Source organism: Fusarium coffeatum, assembly GCF_003316985.1.
Source record: "Fusarium coffeatum strain FIESC_28 chromosome Unknown BRIP53273_contig_142, whole genome shotgun sequence".
In the NCBI taxonomy this organism is placed as follows: Eukaryota; Fungi; Ascomycota; class Sordariomycetes; order Hypocreales; family Nectriaceae; genus Fusarium; species Fusarium coffeatum.
Window position 1 is genome coordinate 177,545 of NW_022157935.1, and position 15,222 is coordinate 192,766.

The 15,222-nt window shown below is 47.0% G+C and overlaps 2 protein-coding genes across 2 annotated transcripts; both read left to right on the forward strand.

The window, feature by feature from the left end:
- Positions 1 to 3,663: 3,663 nt before the first annotated feature.
- Positions 3,664 to 5,992, forward strand: FIESC28_06600 (uncharacterized protein; the record flags this gene model as incomplete). Its single annotated transcript, XM_031160743.1, has 3 exons — positions 3,664 to 3,881; positions 3,944 to 5,272; positions 5,320 to 5,992. 3 exons carry the CDS (start codon positions 3,664 to 3,666, stop codon positions 5,990 to 5,992), a joined length of 2,220 nt encoding a protein of 739 aa, XP_031015121.1.
- A 7,193-nt stretch (positions 5,993 to 13,185) lies between these two features.
- Positions 13,186 to 15,007, forward strand: FIESC28_06601 (uncharacterized protein; the record flags this gene model as incomplete). The annotated part of the gene is made up of 3 exons (XM_031160744.1): positions 13,186 to 13,196; positions 13,248 to 13,665; positions 13,718 to 15,007. The coding sequence occupies 3 exons, from the start codon at positions 13,186 to 13,188 to the stop codon at positions 15,005 to 15,007; spliced, it is 1,719 nt and encodes a 572-aa protein (XP_031015122.1).
- Between the last annotated feature and the right edge of the window lie 215 nt (positions 15,008 to 15,222).

The window sequence follows — 15,222 nt, forward strand, 5'->3', positions numbered from 1 at the left end:
ATATAAAAAAAAATGGCCTGATTTCTTCTTGTGTAACCGTGAAATAAGGGAGCCTCATTTGTATTTACAGCAACAGACCGGCTGGCCGGTTTCCAGTATATCCGAGAGCATTGCTCGCATGCTGTACTGTAAAATGGCGTCGTTGCGTAGGAAAAGGTATGACCAGCACTGCCATGTATCAAGTTGCACTACAGCAAAGATACATATTTAGCCACGCAAGATGGGTCGTTTATGTTGAACATCGAACACAACCTAGGTCATCTGGTCGATTATATGGCTTGAAATCGATGTGTTACTTTACTCGGAGAACATTCTTACACATTCCTCTCAACTAATGCTTGCCTCGTCCCACTCAATCAACGTATTGAAGCATTACACAAGATACGTTGTATGTCATGAGACATGAAAGCCATGACTTTCAAAAGAACGAGTCCTTCTGTCGTTCTTACCTTTGAAACAAAGCTCGCCTTGAAGGTAGTACAGACAGAATTGATGGGGGCACAGGATGTCATTCTGTGTTTGCGGCTCTAATGAAGCTGCGAACTTTGGGACAAGGCGACTGAGGCGTCTAAGTTTGTTGTTCGAGGGTGTACCTGCGCTACTGAGTTGTCCAATGAAACGATCAAATATGTGTTCTTTATTGACGATATGTTTTGCCGTGAATTGGATCACCATGCCATCACGGAAAGGATTCCTCAATATAGGCATTATAAGACAAGGCAGAAGAAGGCTGAACATGGCTCGTTCCAGTTATAAGTTGGGCATGGCCACCAACACTGCAAGGGGCTTGAAGCTGAAAACCCATCTGACACAGATTATCTTATTCGTGATTCAATTGCTCATATGCCATACATAAGAGGCTGAACTCTGGCGTCCAGTCTAGGACTATGCTGCCCGTAAGAAATATGCGATTCAAGCAATCAAGTCTCGATCTGAGCCAGTCATTCTATCTCTGCAATCCAATATCCGGGTGACAGTTGCCCATCAACGACGTTTCACTGGCTGCCTTGATCGCGTCGTCTTGTGTTAAAGCCTAAAGGGGTGTGGTCCCGATGCGACGGGATGATCCTGTCATAAGTTCTTTGGTACTAAGGTCCATACCAAGGCTTGGAAATTAGTGGTCGGGTGCCCGCAATCGGGCAGCCTTCAGGTGCCTCGTTCCAGAAGGTTTTAGGCAGACGAGCCGCCAATGACCACTCGACGCCTAGGAAATGAAATAGCGCACTTATGCACTTTCAGGGGTCCATATCTGTCGGGGACTCCACTTCTCCGATCCGCCGACCGAATAAGCGGGGCCGGATATGCGGAACGTCCGTCAGTTATTGAAGGCTTACAAGACCTCTCGATAAATGTAAGCAATGTGTTGGCAGTATTTCCAACTGCTCTCGGTGGCGCTCTTCAACAATCAGTTTGAGATTCTTACAAACTCTTCACATTCGTGCCAGACAGCAAGGACATTTTGAACTGATTGTGCAAATAGAAGTGGCATCCAATATGTCTCTGGAAGGCCTTAAAGAGGCCCCCTCGCCCCCTTCTTCCTGTTCGCAAAGTCCGCTCGATTTTTCATTTCAATCACCGTCTCGATTGCGTGTCGCTGTAGCCTTTCGGCCGCCGATTGTCCTCTCACTTCTCTCTGCCTGTCATCTCCACTGGAGGCAAACAGCCTGGCTTCATCATGACGGTTACCTGGACAGCAGCCTAATCGAAGAGTCACAACAACTGCAAATTTTCTTCGACCCCATCTCGACAAGTGCCAATCGAAGCCTAGCAGCGGTGTTGAAAAGAAACTGAGTCGGACCTGTTGGTCATGATTCCAGAGGGTCTCCATCAGGCTATCCAGTCAAGGCCTTTGGCCCAACACGGGTGTCCCGTTCATTCATTTTGAATCCATACAAGCGCTGGTGAAATGAGTCTCAGGCTTTTGGGCGTTCAGTGGCCTTTTTGAAGAACGAGTGTTTCGCCATTGAGGTTGGCCCAGCCGGTGGTGGCAAGTCACCAAGAAAAGGGGCTCGCACAGAACCAGTGACATTCGATCATTTCTGACAGAGAGAGGCTGAGTTCACCGGATATCATTCTTCCTGGTACCTAGAGTTGGATCTCCAGGTGATATGAGATGCACAAGTACTGGCTGTTAGTCGTCGCGGTCAGCTTGTTGAAGCCCCAATAATTGCCAATATCCCGTTCGTGAAAATGTTCACGCGACATGTTTGCTCGCAACCATGGATACGGTCACTTGCTGTGATTTTCAGCTCAGCCACTTGAATACGAACAATCTTGCGTAGAGGAGACGTTGCCCTTTGTTGAAGGCTTTGTTTGGTAGCAGAGTTAGATGAAAGGTGAAAGTATGAGAAGAGTACCATGCCGCCCCTACCCATTCAATGTAGTAGTAAGCGGCGAAGGGAAATCGGTAACACCGAATGCGAACCAGAAGTTACTATTACCTATTTTCAACCACCATGGCCATAACTCGCTCAATACCTAGGTGTCTTACTACACATTTCTCAAACAATATATAATATAATAAGACACCCAGCCTCACTGCTTACAACCTGGGCGACTAGGGTTCGGGGTTCACATATTACACTGCAATATCTAGTCTATCCCAGGTCAGAGTTGTTCGCCTTAGGTCGCTCAAATTCAGTGCTAAATTCCATAAAATGTCATGATGTCCTGATGTCCAGAATGAAATATCCTAACTCAAGTGATCCCACTTGATTCTTTCCTTCTTAGCCGCTTTCATTGGTGTTCATTGCATCAGCAATTACACAAAATTCCCCCCACTTGTCAAATCATTTCCTCGAGATCGGACGAAGGCGCTTACCGTGTCTTCGTCGTTGGATTTGAGAAACACTACTTGATCACCACGAAGTAGTGTGATACTCCCATATCACACTAAGGCACTGACGTATTTGAACAATACATTTAGATTATTATGACATCGTTAAGATTATAACATTAATTATAATAAGCAAAAAGAAGTTATTCTTCCTGGTATGTTTTTCCTCTGAAAATGACGGCGAGAAGCCTGGGTTTTCAAAGATGAGGGGCACTAAGTTATCGCCGCAGAGCCTCAACCGACTGCTGTTGCCTTGTGGCGAACCGCCTGGCGAACCCTGTCCCACTATCGATCAATTCATCGCATCAAGCTTTGTCAAAGACAAGCATCATTCTGAGACGCCTCAGATTGAAAGCGGTAAGTAATTTACTTCGCATATCTTGCAAGGTATCCAGATACCTACCTCATGGAGCATCATGTCCACCTACACACACCCACTTGATGCTTTTGGTTTGCGAACCATATGGCAGTTGGGGTCCAGCTCCCCTTCTCTGCTCCTACCTGCCCCTCTCTCATCGCGTCAACCAAAAAAAATAAAAAAATACGCACACTCGTGGTGGATAGTGCTAGCAACGAGACTTCCTGCCATCTTTCCCTTCCTTCCCTTTAGCCAGCCACTAGCATTTTGGGCCTTTGCTTGCTTTGCTACTTCATATTCACGTTCGCGCTTTGGACAACTGATCAACCCTATCAAAATAATGGCTGACTGAGTCTGTTCTTTTCTGCTGCAGACTTAATTCTCGTGTGATTTTCCTCTCATACACACCCCTCACTCAGTCTTTGCCGACCAGTCCCGGGACGGCCTCTATGCTTTGTTACAACCAAGGATGGCGGACATCACAAACAAATGGGTTCGTCATCTCAGAACGCAAGATCGACATGATAAGGACAAAGACAGGGACCGAGCAGAGCCTCAGTCCTTTATCTGCGATATTTGTGGCAATGAATCCAAGTCGATAGAAGCATGGCGCGAACACGCTCAAATCGACCCTGAGCACCGTGATAAGTGGCCAACACCGCAAGCAGCGGAACAATACGTTAAAGGGTGAGCTCATCTCCCATCCAACTGGTATGCATTTGCTCACGCTTATTCTTTACTCTTCTCAGTAGTTCCAATAGACCCAACAGTCAAGACTCCAGTAGTAAGAAACGCCGGGCAGACGCAAATATTGGAACCACAGAGGATCAACCTCCTTCAGGGACAACGGCCGATGAGTCTGACAGTCACCGGGATAAGCGCTGCTCACCTCCGCCTGCACCTCCGGCCACCAGTAGCCCGCAGACCGGTGTTAGCCGCAGCCGCGCCCGCAATGACCCCCGGAGCGAGTTCGAGCGACGGCCCCACAATACTTCAGGTCGACAGCTCTGGTCCGAAGACAATCAGTTAAAGTCAATTGGCAAGGGGCGTGCCGTCTCTTTAAGCTCGCCCCGGCAAGGGCCTCCTTCCAAGTCTAATAGAACCCCTCAACCTACCACGAGACCTTCCCATCCCACAGAGCCTTCTCAACCTGCCACAGGTCCCTCTCAACCTCCAACCGGCGATGATGAGTCTTCCCCCAGAATGATGCGCCAACCGGAGACAAGGCCAATCTCCCAAGACCAACTCGTCGCAGAGGTTAAGGGCATATATGCTGGGCTAGTCATGGTCGAGACCAAATGCATCGAAGTTGATAATGCGCAATCATCCAATACCGATGCCAACTCAAAGCTCAACAATGAACAATGGCAGGCATTAATTGCATTACACCGGACACTGCTTCACGAACATCACGACTTCTTTCTCGCCAGTCAACATCCTTCTGCCAGTCCCGCATTGCGCAGGTTGGCCTCTAAGTATGCCATGCCTGCCCGTATGTGGCGACACGGCATTCATTCGTTCCTTGAGCTCTTGAGACATCGATTGCCAGCGTCTCTCGAGCATATGCTTACGTTCTTGTACCTGGCATACAGCATGATGGCCTTGCTGTATGAAACGGTCCCTGCTTTCGAAGATACATGGATTGAGTGCCTCGGTGACCTTGGCCGATATCGCATGGCCATCGAGGATGACGACATTCGTGACCGTGAGGTATGGACTGGTGTAAGTCGCCATTGGTATAGCAAAGCGTCAGACAAGAGCCCCACAACAGGTAGACTCTACCATCATCTGGCTATCTTGGCGCGACCCAATGCACTTCAACAGCTATACTACTATACGAAATCGCTGTGTGTCCCTATTCCGTTTTCGAGCGCTCGGGAAAGTATCATGACGTTGTTTGATCCTCTTCTGAACAGCAGCACGACCCGTCTTTCTCAAACTGATGCTTCTTTCGTTCGCGCTCATGGCATTCTATTTTCTGGCAAGTCTAAGGAACAGCTTCCGGAGTCTATGAAAAGTTTCAATGATGGATTGGACGGCCATATCGCTCGGTCCACCAAGAGATGGTTGGAAGCAGGGTTAGTCGGTATTGACAAGTTTAACGATTTAATGCTAATATCCACAGGTACCACACTGGCATTGCTATGACTTGTTCACTTCTCGGCTATGGTGCCGAGTCTAATGTTCTCATGCGTGCCATATCTAAGAAGCCTGAGGAAACTGACGTTCCCATGGATGGAAGCGCGATCCCCGAAGCCACTCCGGACGAGACTTTTAACCTTGCTTTGACCTTTGCCATTGACACAATCGAGATTGTACTTCGTCGATGGGGGGATACCAATACTTGGCCGTTCTTGCATACCATCATGGTATTCATGAATTACATGACTCGATATCCAGCGGCTATCTCGCATTTGGAAGAGAAATATCCTTGGAAGCTTACTTCTCTGATGCTTAACTCACTACTAGGCTCTTGCGAGCCTGGAAAAGAGGTAAAAAGTCAGTTCCACCCATGGGAAGAGGACCAACACCCACGCCCGCTGCCAGAAGATTTTGCCTTGCGGGGTTTGCTTCATTCCGAGGACTACTTCCCCAATGACTGGTTCCAGAACGACAAGATCGACGAGGACGAGAAGTATTTTGAGTTGCCATCCATGTCGGAAAAGCGCAAGGATCGAATTCTATCTCTGGGTTCCAAGATTGCTACTTCAGGCAGCTGGTTGATCTGGAACGAGGACACCTGCAAGTTTACGGTCCCAGACAAATATGACGTTCAACTGGACAACATCCCTGCGTGAGACAGATTTCTATTTGATGCCATTTGGACCTTCTCTGAACGACCACAGTGCAAGATGCGCGCCACGGTACTAGGATAAGAGCCTTTGCAAGGCTTGCCTACTTCAACGACAGCGTAGCGTCCGAGCTGTTGAAGGAGCTCTTGTCTGTCCCGTGCACTTCCGCGCTTGCACATGTAAATTCAGAACCATGGATACATTATCGTCTGCAAGTTTCGTGGTCGAAAAAGCCATTCGAGTATCCTCCCGGTTATTCCAACTTTGGCAATATTTTTTCGGACGACCGGGGCGAGTATTCCATGGATGCCCGCGACACTCTGATACCCTTCTGATTCAACAACGGGTGGGTGTTGATACGCAGAGCTTCAATGAGACCTTCTTTTTGTTGAAACCAATATGCTCTTGGATCGAAGCTAGATCCTTTGCGAAAAGATCACAGAGCTCTGCTCAATATTGGGAACCGACACATTTTCAACCATGGTGACAGAACGGACTATCCCACCGATCGATGATCACGGATCAGTCTAAATCACATTAGCATCATGCCACCACTTCACAGATGGTCATGCAAACTCTCAAAGGTAGGTCAAATGAGAAGGAAATTTGCATCTCCGCGACATTGATACGTTATACGGTTCGGCACAGGCGTTCATAGACGAGCTGCCCAGTCACTGCATATTATTATTCTTGTCTCTTTTTGTACAATGCCTCCTTGTAACCTCTCCGGCCTCAGACTGTCTATTAAGCCGGCGGGGTCTGTACATAGTCCTTTTTCTTTTGTGTGTTTTTCTTTCTCTTTGTCTGTCTGGGTGGCTGTCTGTTGAATGCTCAGGTGTTGGGAGTCCTGATAGAAACGAGAGTGTTCAATGTTGTTTATTTAGAACGATGGCGGGGATAAAAAGTATCCAGGGGGAGGACAGGGAGGATAGATACCAATATTTGCAGTACAGACCTAAGTAATTCACTCATTAAAAATTACAATGAATGCGCTGAGAATGGCATTCAATTCCAGTCAAACAGAGCGGGAAGTGGAGTCTCCCGCCCCCGCATCCACGCACTGCATTAGGCGTACCGGACTGTCGGGTCACTTGGGGGCCAAAAATGTGAGACTTGGCCACATTTTCAGGCCTTGTTGGTCGTAAAGGGTATCCAAAAAATGGCCAGGTCTGAACACAGAAGATAAAACATGTTTGATTTTTATTAGATGGTCATAATGGTTAAAAACACCAAACCAAGTGTCGCATCTTCTATGGAAGCGGGGAAGATGCCGAGAAAAAGTCTTGTTTGATGTTGTCAACTCGTCATTGGTCTAGCGTCTTGTGACGAATCGGAGAATAAATGACGTTTGAGCATCTTTATGCATTAATTGCTTTTGACAGGTTGTACGGCATTGGTCAAGTCTGGTTTTAGATAGATTGGGACGTGTAAGTGGTCTTTATTGGGCAGTTTGGGCATCATAGTTTAGGCATTCTGTGATGGCCAAGGTTCTTTGAAACAATACTGCCCAACTTATTCCTTTTGCAAGGGGCGACTGGTGCTAGCCATTTTGGTGAGCAAATGCTTCCCTTGGCATTAATTATTCTCTGTTCTCAGCGAGACGTCAATATGCTGGTCTTTATTAAGAGAAACTTTATTGTCTGCGCTAGGTATTGTTCAGGATATGTTAGGCGAGTACCAGACTTGCAGTTACATTCGGCAGTTGCAAATCGTAGGTATAATCTTTGAGGCCCTCAACGCCTAACGGTTGATAGTATTGGCTCCAGGCGTGCACCTCAAAACCCAATGGGCTCAGTGGCTGGCAATGTACGGGGTATCCAATGGGAGGCTCTTCACTGATCTTCATGATATCAGAAGACCTGGGATCTACTCAACGTCGAGAGAGCATGATGATCAGATGGTTTCGGGAGAGAGCATACGTGTTTGTCAGAGAAGAACTCCGACATAAGCCGATTAACCACAAGAGTGGAAGAAGGAAGGAGGTCAAAAGCTTGTGATATTGTTCAACAAAGAGGCTTAGCTACGGACAAAGTGGCACGATAGGATCATCAACCTCGTCAACAATTAGGCCACCCTAGCGAGATGACACCGAGGATCACGATAATGCACGTGAAATCGTGTGTAATTACAATCGGACCTCGCTTGCTCATCTCTTGAACAACAATACCAAAACGGAAGGTACTAGCTTAGGTTGACTGTGCCGTACAAGATCCTGCACGAGGGGTATAGTATAGTCGATGAGTATGACTGTGAAGGGTGTCGTTGGTGTTCGGGAAGCAGTGAAACATTACTGACTAGAGCATGTGACTATCAGCTCAGCCTTGGGAGCCATGTCTATTGTAGGAAATTTTCTAGAAGATTACTAGAAGGTTACTAGAAGCCTTCTAGAACAATTCTACCAGACGACAGTTGATGCCTGTGACATGTTATAGAACTCCTGCGGTTGCCTTGCCCATAGGACTCGGAACCCGGTACTTTGAATGTCTACGGATGCCGAATGTCCACAGGTCCGAACCAACAAAGCCGCTTACCCGGTCGTCAAGGCCTACGGCTCAATTCCGAGATTGAAGACTTCCGACAGTTCCGCGCGAATTGTTTACATCGATTTTAATTACAAAATTGTGTTGACTAATACTCGGCATGGATGATATAAGTGCCCCCAAACATACATGGAAGGTAGGTAGGTTATATAGTTGCCTTGTTGATGCCAAATCTCGCCTGAAAAAGGCAGCCACTAATGAACTTAGCGACCGGCAGGACAGGCTGCGATACCCGCTGGAAACCCATGAACCTGCAGTAGCGAGTGAGCATGTGACTGATCAGCGAATTGAAGTTAAAATGACTCGTTACCATTGTGAATTACAGCTGGGGGTCGAGGCGGTGATGTGGAATCTGCATAATCGATCTGATCCTCGTAAAAAGATACCCTGTTCGAACTGTTGTCAAAGCCACCAGATGGTTGTTTACGGTAATCGCGCTTATTTTCTTGCTTTGGCGGTAAGATAAGCTAGGTATGTGATGTATCTGGGCAATAGCAGTAAAGCTACCTAGCCAGAAGTCAAAACATCCATGCATGGATGTGCATCTTGCTCCATGACATTGCCATTGAGGCCCTCAAGTGCCCATTGCCTTTGCAACAAGACTACAGTAACAACTGCATTGCCAGAGTTTGAGGCCACCCAAATATCTTCTGTGGTATCAAATCTAGGGTAGGGTTAGTGAAACGTACATGAGGAATCCAATCAGTGGACTGTAACCGAGACTTGATGCCTTAGGTAATACGCTTCAACCTTCTCGAGCTGTATTGCAATGAAAAGGCGCCCGCATAGCACCTTGATGGATGCAGGATGTCAATGTTTTGCAGGTCTCGATGTTGTATCCTTATGTCACGCGGGTCGTCCCGGAACTGGATGACCTGTGGCTTGCAGACGGAATATGCGCTGTCCGAGCCATGCATTTTCAACAGCTGTCTTGAAGCAAGCCATGAGTCGCTCTCATGTGCAAAAGCAAAAAGACGGTCTATAGGAAACATAAGTTCCAATACTGAAGTAGACAACCAGCAGCCTTAGTATGCGACGTCGGTCAGAGCAGGATATCGAATGAGGTTGCTGAGTCTCAGCCTGTTGAAACCATATGATGACAGGAGATTTTGGCGTAAGATCGTGAGCTCAGCATTTCATGAGAATGCATTTTCTCTTTGTGTAAGTGTGCGAGTTGGTGGGGAGATGTCAGGTGTTGCTGCCTCTTATGATGGTTCGCTACAATGAGGCTCTGCTTCAAATTGCTGATTGTGGGGGACTGCGTTGATCCTCGCGCTTATGCCCTGTTTTGTTTCATTGCTGATACATCCCTGAAATCTGTTTTGTTCAAATGCATCGCATCGGTATCCGGCTATATAAGGCAGTCAGATCTTTCAACCTCAATGTAAGACGACGCTGTAAAGGGGAACCCTTGAGTAACACCAACACCAATTATTAACCCTCATAGACGAGGTGGTATTGGGAAACGTGCTCCGAGTCACTGAGTATTTTGAATTGTGCAATACCCCTCAATTCAGTGCGGCTGAATTGGAATGCGGGCGCCTTATTCAAGTGGAGGGGTAAGACGTCTTACTGAAGAGCCGCAGAACAGTAAAACATGCAGGTAGTACATGCATAACGATAACCAATTAAGAAGTAAGGCAAACGGATGCCTTAGACTACAACGTCATTCTGCTCGATTAAGTTCCTTGCAGAAAGGCAGATCAAGAGTGAAGGACCTGCAGCGAATCATTCCTACCTCCTTCTTTTCTCAAAGGCTGCATCCAAATCAATCTGACCTTCCTCGTCAAAGAACATGAGATAGAGCAATTGAAAACAGTCAGTTCAGCCTTCCTATAATGATTATTGTAATTCTGGTTTGTAACTGTGATGTAATAATCTGCGCACACTCTTCAAGAGAATGGTAATCTGTGTGTGCACTTTGTTAGGAAGGTGTCAAGGTGACGATGAAGTTATCATCATATGATGTTCAATTCTGTTCACAAGCCTGAATTGCCGTATTTTTGCATGACTGTCAAGGACTATCATCAAGTCTGGGGTTGAAAGTACGGCCTGGTCTTACCTTCTGAGACCTGCAGCGCCGGTTAGGCTCGGCATGTGATATCAACGTGAAGTTTGATCTTTTGACGTGATGTAGTGTCTCTATGCTTGAAGGTCACTACCATGGCTCAGAAAGGGGTCTATAGAATAGCCTTATCTCAAAGAGATCTGATATCGTACCATGTGCTATAGAGCGCAAGATATCGATGGCTAGCTTGGCTATGGAAGAGTCCATCGTCGACTTTCACTTGACAAGTAGTTGTTAGTTGGTGATATCTTTCCACACATAGCGTCGACTACATATTGTGGTGATGTTTCTAGAGAGCCAAAGTCTCCAACATACTTGTATTTTAATATACACAGGACAGAACTTGGATTGTAAACATATTCTAAGTATAAGCTTGGATATTAGAATGAGCTTGAGCCCTAAGCAAGCCAACACAGTCACAATAACCCTGAAACACTCTCTTAGTTCTCCAATATATCTCAAGAACATAAATCAGTTTCTTTCCATATTGTGGTTATCCTCAAAGGGTCATCAAGTTGCAGTTATGGGTATCTACCATCCCTTACCACGAACAACTCTATTGCCTTCACTTAGAGACTGGAGTACTACCTTCAGACATTGTAAAAACGCTCGCAAATTTACAAATAGCATACATTAGTTATATCTCCTGTTGTTTGTCTTAGTAACTACAGAAGAGGCACAACTATACTGTTGAGTTCACCATCCTGCCCTGAGTCGTGCTCGTCGAAGGAGCATACAAGTAAGTACTAGACTTGATCCTGTCTCTGGTAACTTTCATATTCTCTTTCTTGTAATCACATATCTTGGCATATCTTATACTAGTTCCATAAAGGTTATGATAACTCTTCACTCACTGACGGCTGGAAGACAATCAAGGGCAACCCCTATAATCCCATACAGGTCCAAAGCGTCATCAAGAACTCGCCATTACTCTCAATAAATATACAAAAACTCTAACAATTCACTCTTCGTACATCCTCTTTGATTTATGATTGGCTTTCATCACGACAAGGCTGTTGTGTTCCGTTGGTGTCTCGTTTCGGCAAGGAACGACAAGGCTCTGAGTCCTCACCAACAACATTCTCTCAACCAAACATAAGCCACAAGAACAAGCTGGTAAAGCACATACGACCAAAGCTCGAAGAAAATACGGGATCCCGTCCGCTCTCCCATAGTCAAGCTGCGAAGCGCTGGATTAGTAGTTGGGTCGGTGACGACCAGCGAATCCCCGGTGTTGTATGTATTTCCTTTTTGCCTAAGCTGTCTTTTTGCCTCTCTTTCTGTTGAGTTGGAGATTTTTCTAATTATATATTGTTTTCGGGCCTACTCACATTCTTCCGAATCGGCTATCAGCTGCTCTTCATACATGGCATCTCTTGTTCAATGTCACTTTTGCACCGCTTCTGTGGAGTTTGAGTTCAAAGCATATACGCAAGTGACTGTAATGTAACTCCTAAGTATTCTGCCTTAGAACTAGATCTCAATGGTGAAGGCTTGATTGTATCGGCTGTTCTTGTAAAGCAGAGATATGGTGGCCTCGCACCTGTCGTCGCCTACACGGCCACTCTTGGTCAACTATTCGATACCCAGAGTTGATTGGTTATTGCAGTTATCCCTCATAAGTCAATCTCTTTTTGAACGAGGGATACCTGTTGTAAGCGCCTGGTTTCTGTGTTAGGTAGTTATTTCGCAAACTCTATATAGACTGAACCCGTTAGCAGTCCCGACTCTGTCAACAGGGCTTCAAGCCATGCTCTTTCTTGGGAAGATACAGGCTTTTGTGAACAAGTCATTGGATAAACAGTCTAATCATGAAATAACATTCCCAGAGAGCTGGTCATATCATCGGCATCGCCGAGTAGACAAAGAGCCGTTGACGTCGTTAGCAAACTGCTTTATCGTCCCGGCTTGGTTCCCTGTCTGACACCTCATTTCCTACCATACACTACTCAGAAGGGGAGTGTAGGTTTATTGGTCTTGTGACTCAAGCTGTGGCTTGTTTAAGTTGACCTTGAACTCTGTGCAATTGGCCATACTTCCGCGCGAGGGGACGACACAGAACTGCAATGCCGCCATTACTTGATATACTCACTCATTTGTCTCATGTTCTAGCCATTATGACCTTTCTCTTGTGCTTAGTTACGTATGCGGGCTACTCCTTCACTGTCGGCGAGTGTTAATTCTCTACCAATTCCACACAAGGGCCATCAGGCACCACTCGGCTAGATAGCAGTGCTCGTCATGAACGACAATACCAGTGAAGCCTTGCGAATGGCTGGGATCACCGACGAGGCTTGAATCTCAGGAATTGAAGTACATTTAACACCCCAACTATCAAGAGAGAGACTTTCTCCCTTTACAATATACTGTGTCGAACAAGTACAGTTGCTAATGGGCAGAATATCAGTTCTTTTCCATTGCCACAGTATCTCAATCACATCATCACCACTGGATACTGTTTATACTACCTTGGCGATCTCTCCTCAACCCATTGGTACATCTACCTCTCTTACCACTGGCATATTCCCTTGCCCTTGGTCAGCCAGCTCGTTGGGCCAGACATTGCATGATTCCCTCGGGAGCACTGTAGCATGTCCCTGAAGTAGGTCAAACAAGTAGTCCTGTAGCGTTATGCATCTGTTAACCTTTCCAGGAATCAACTGCAAGATTGTATTAAACAATCTTTCTCGTGGTATTCCCCGTCGTGCACCAAGCTAAACAAAGTGCAGCTTCCCCAAACACTCATCAAGTTATCGGTCAAAGCAAGAGATGTGTTCCTTCATTGCCATCTCTTGGAGCATTTCGTTCGGATCAAGTCCAAAGTCAATGAATGGGCAGTGAGAAATGAGGTTGACGAGGAAGCAGCATGGACGTGCTGCATCAATGCGAGCATTAGTCGAATGATACAATGGTTTGAAGCATCGCTCTCAGGTCGTGTCAGTCTTGACACGCATACTCCTCCACTCGATGTTCTTCTCGTATGGCATACGTTTCTCCAAGATCCAGTCGAGTGGACAGTCTTTGTCTACGCGACTAAACTCGTGTTCTCTCGGTGGAATCTCGATGCATTGGTGAGTGTTGTCAACTTCGTTTTTGTCATACCAGTGTCTGATTTGGCTGCAGTCGACTGCCCTCCAGAGTGACGAGTCTGGAGAGTTCCGCCCCTCATGGGATTGCATGAGTAAGATTCATCAGGTCTACAAGGAGCCAGACGTTCTTGCCTTTATGAATATGGCGGTCGACTATGTCGCCAACCGACAGGACCCTGATGACATGACGCAAAAAGTAATAGACCTGTTCTACAGTAAACGGATATCACATACCATCACAACGGCGGACGGTGAATGGGATTTCCACTATAATTTCCATTTAGTTGTGCAGCGTCAGTTTGATCTGGCGGAGCGAGTTCTTCAATTCTCCTGGCATCGGATGCACACGTCTTCTCTGGACAATGAACGCGGATTCGGACCCTCTGTCAAACGCTACAGGAGGCTCATGACTCTAGCGCAGCGTCTAGGGCCAATCGAAGAGCCGGAAGGAGCTCGTTTAGGCTTCACATATCTCGACATCGATCTTGTGTGGAGAACACACATACTGGCGCCTAGGGAGTACCGTCGGTTCTGCAGTGACACATTCGGGGGCCTAGTGCTCAACATCCCAAGTCCCTCTCACATTCCCAGGAAAGAGACCGCACTTCTCGATCACACATCTCTAGTATACGAGCAGGCCTTTCAGGAGTCGTATGCTGTATGCCTTTGCTGGCCATGTGTTGACGGAAGGCGAACAGCTGGTCCAGCCTCTTGGGTCTTGAAGTGCCTTACAAGGCCTGTATTCGGCAAACAGAGGTCAGTAGAAGTCGACCCTCGTCGGGCTGCAGCTGTGAACATTCCTCTCGCATTCACAGGCAAACAATGTTCCAGATGCGGTTCGCACCCACGGAGACTCTGTCGGGAGAGGGATATTGCTAGAGGCCTAGAATATGAGCCGCTACTCCTTCAACGCCCGACCTTCCTTGGCCTGTTGAGGGATGTGGTGTTTACCACTTACCCAACACCTCCCGACCCGATGGAGCATACCGCCCCTGCTGAGCCCAGAGACTCAGGAACATTTCTGTTTCGTTCTACGACCTCTCGCCAGCACCCCTCACAGTCATCTTCCTCGTCGACGGGCTCGAAGGTTTCAGAACCAGGCATTTGGGACGGTAACATCGACAGAGCCGGGGAGTCCCACGAAGGTAACCTTCAAAGTCCTGTGACCCCTGATCTTACAGACGGCTCTACATGCTCTTGTCACAGCGATGACGAAGAGGTTCCCTTCAACACGCACGAACTTGCATTAGACATCTCGCGCGGAACGCACATCCACTCCCCGTACCATTCCAGAGCCCAGAGTGTGGTTGGACGGTCAAACTGAGCAGTAAGCGACGGGCCAAGACTGAGACTATTTGCTATGAACGTTTGACTAGTATTGACGGGGATTGTTGCAGCCGGCAGAGATAGACCTGGAAGATTTTGTGCTAGTTCACGAGCTGGGTTCCTGATATAGCACTCGTGTTTCTGGCCCCAGCTCGTAATAAACGAGTTTGAGTCTAGGTGAAACTACGAAGGAACGTAGAATGTTGACTGATC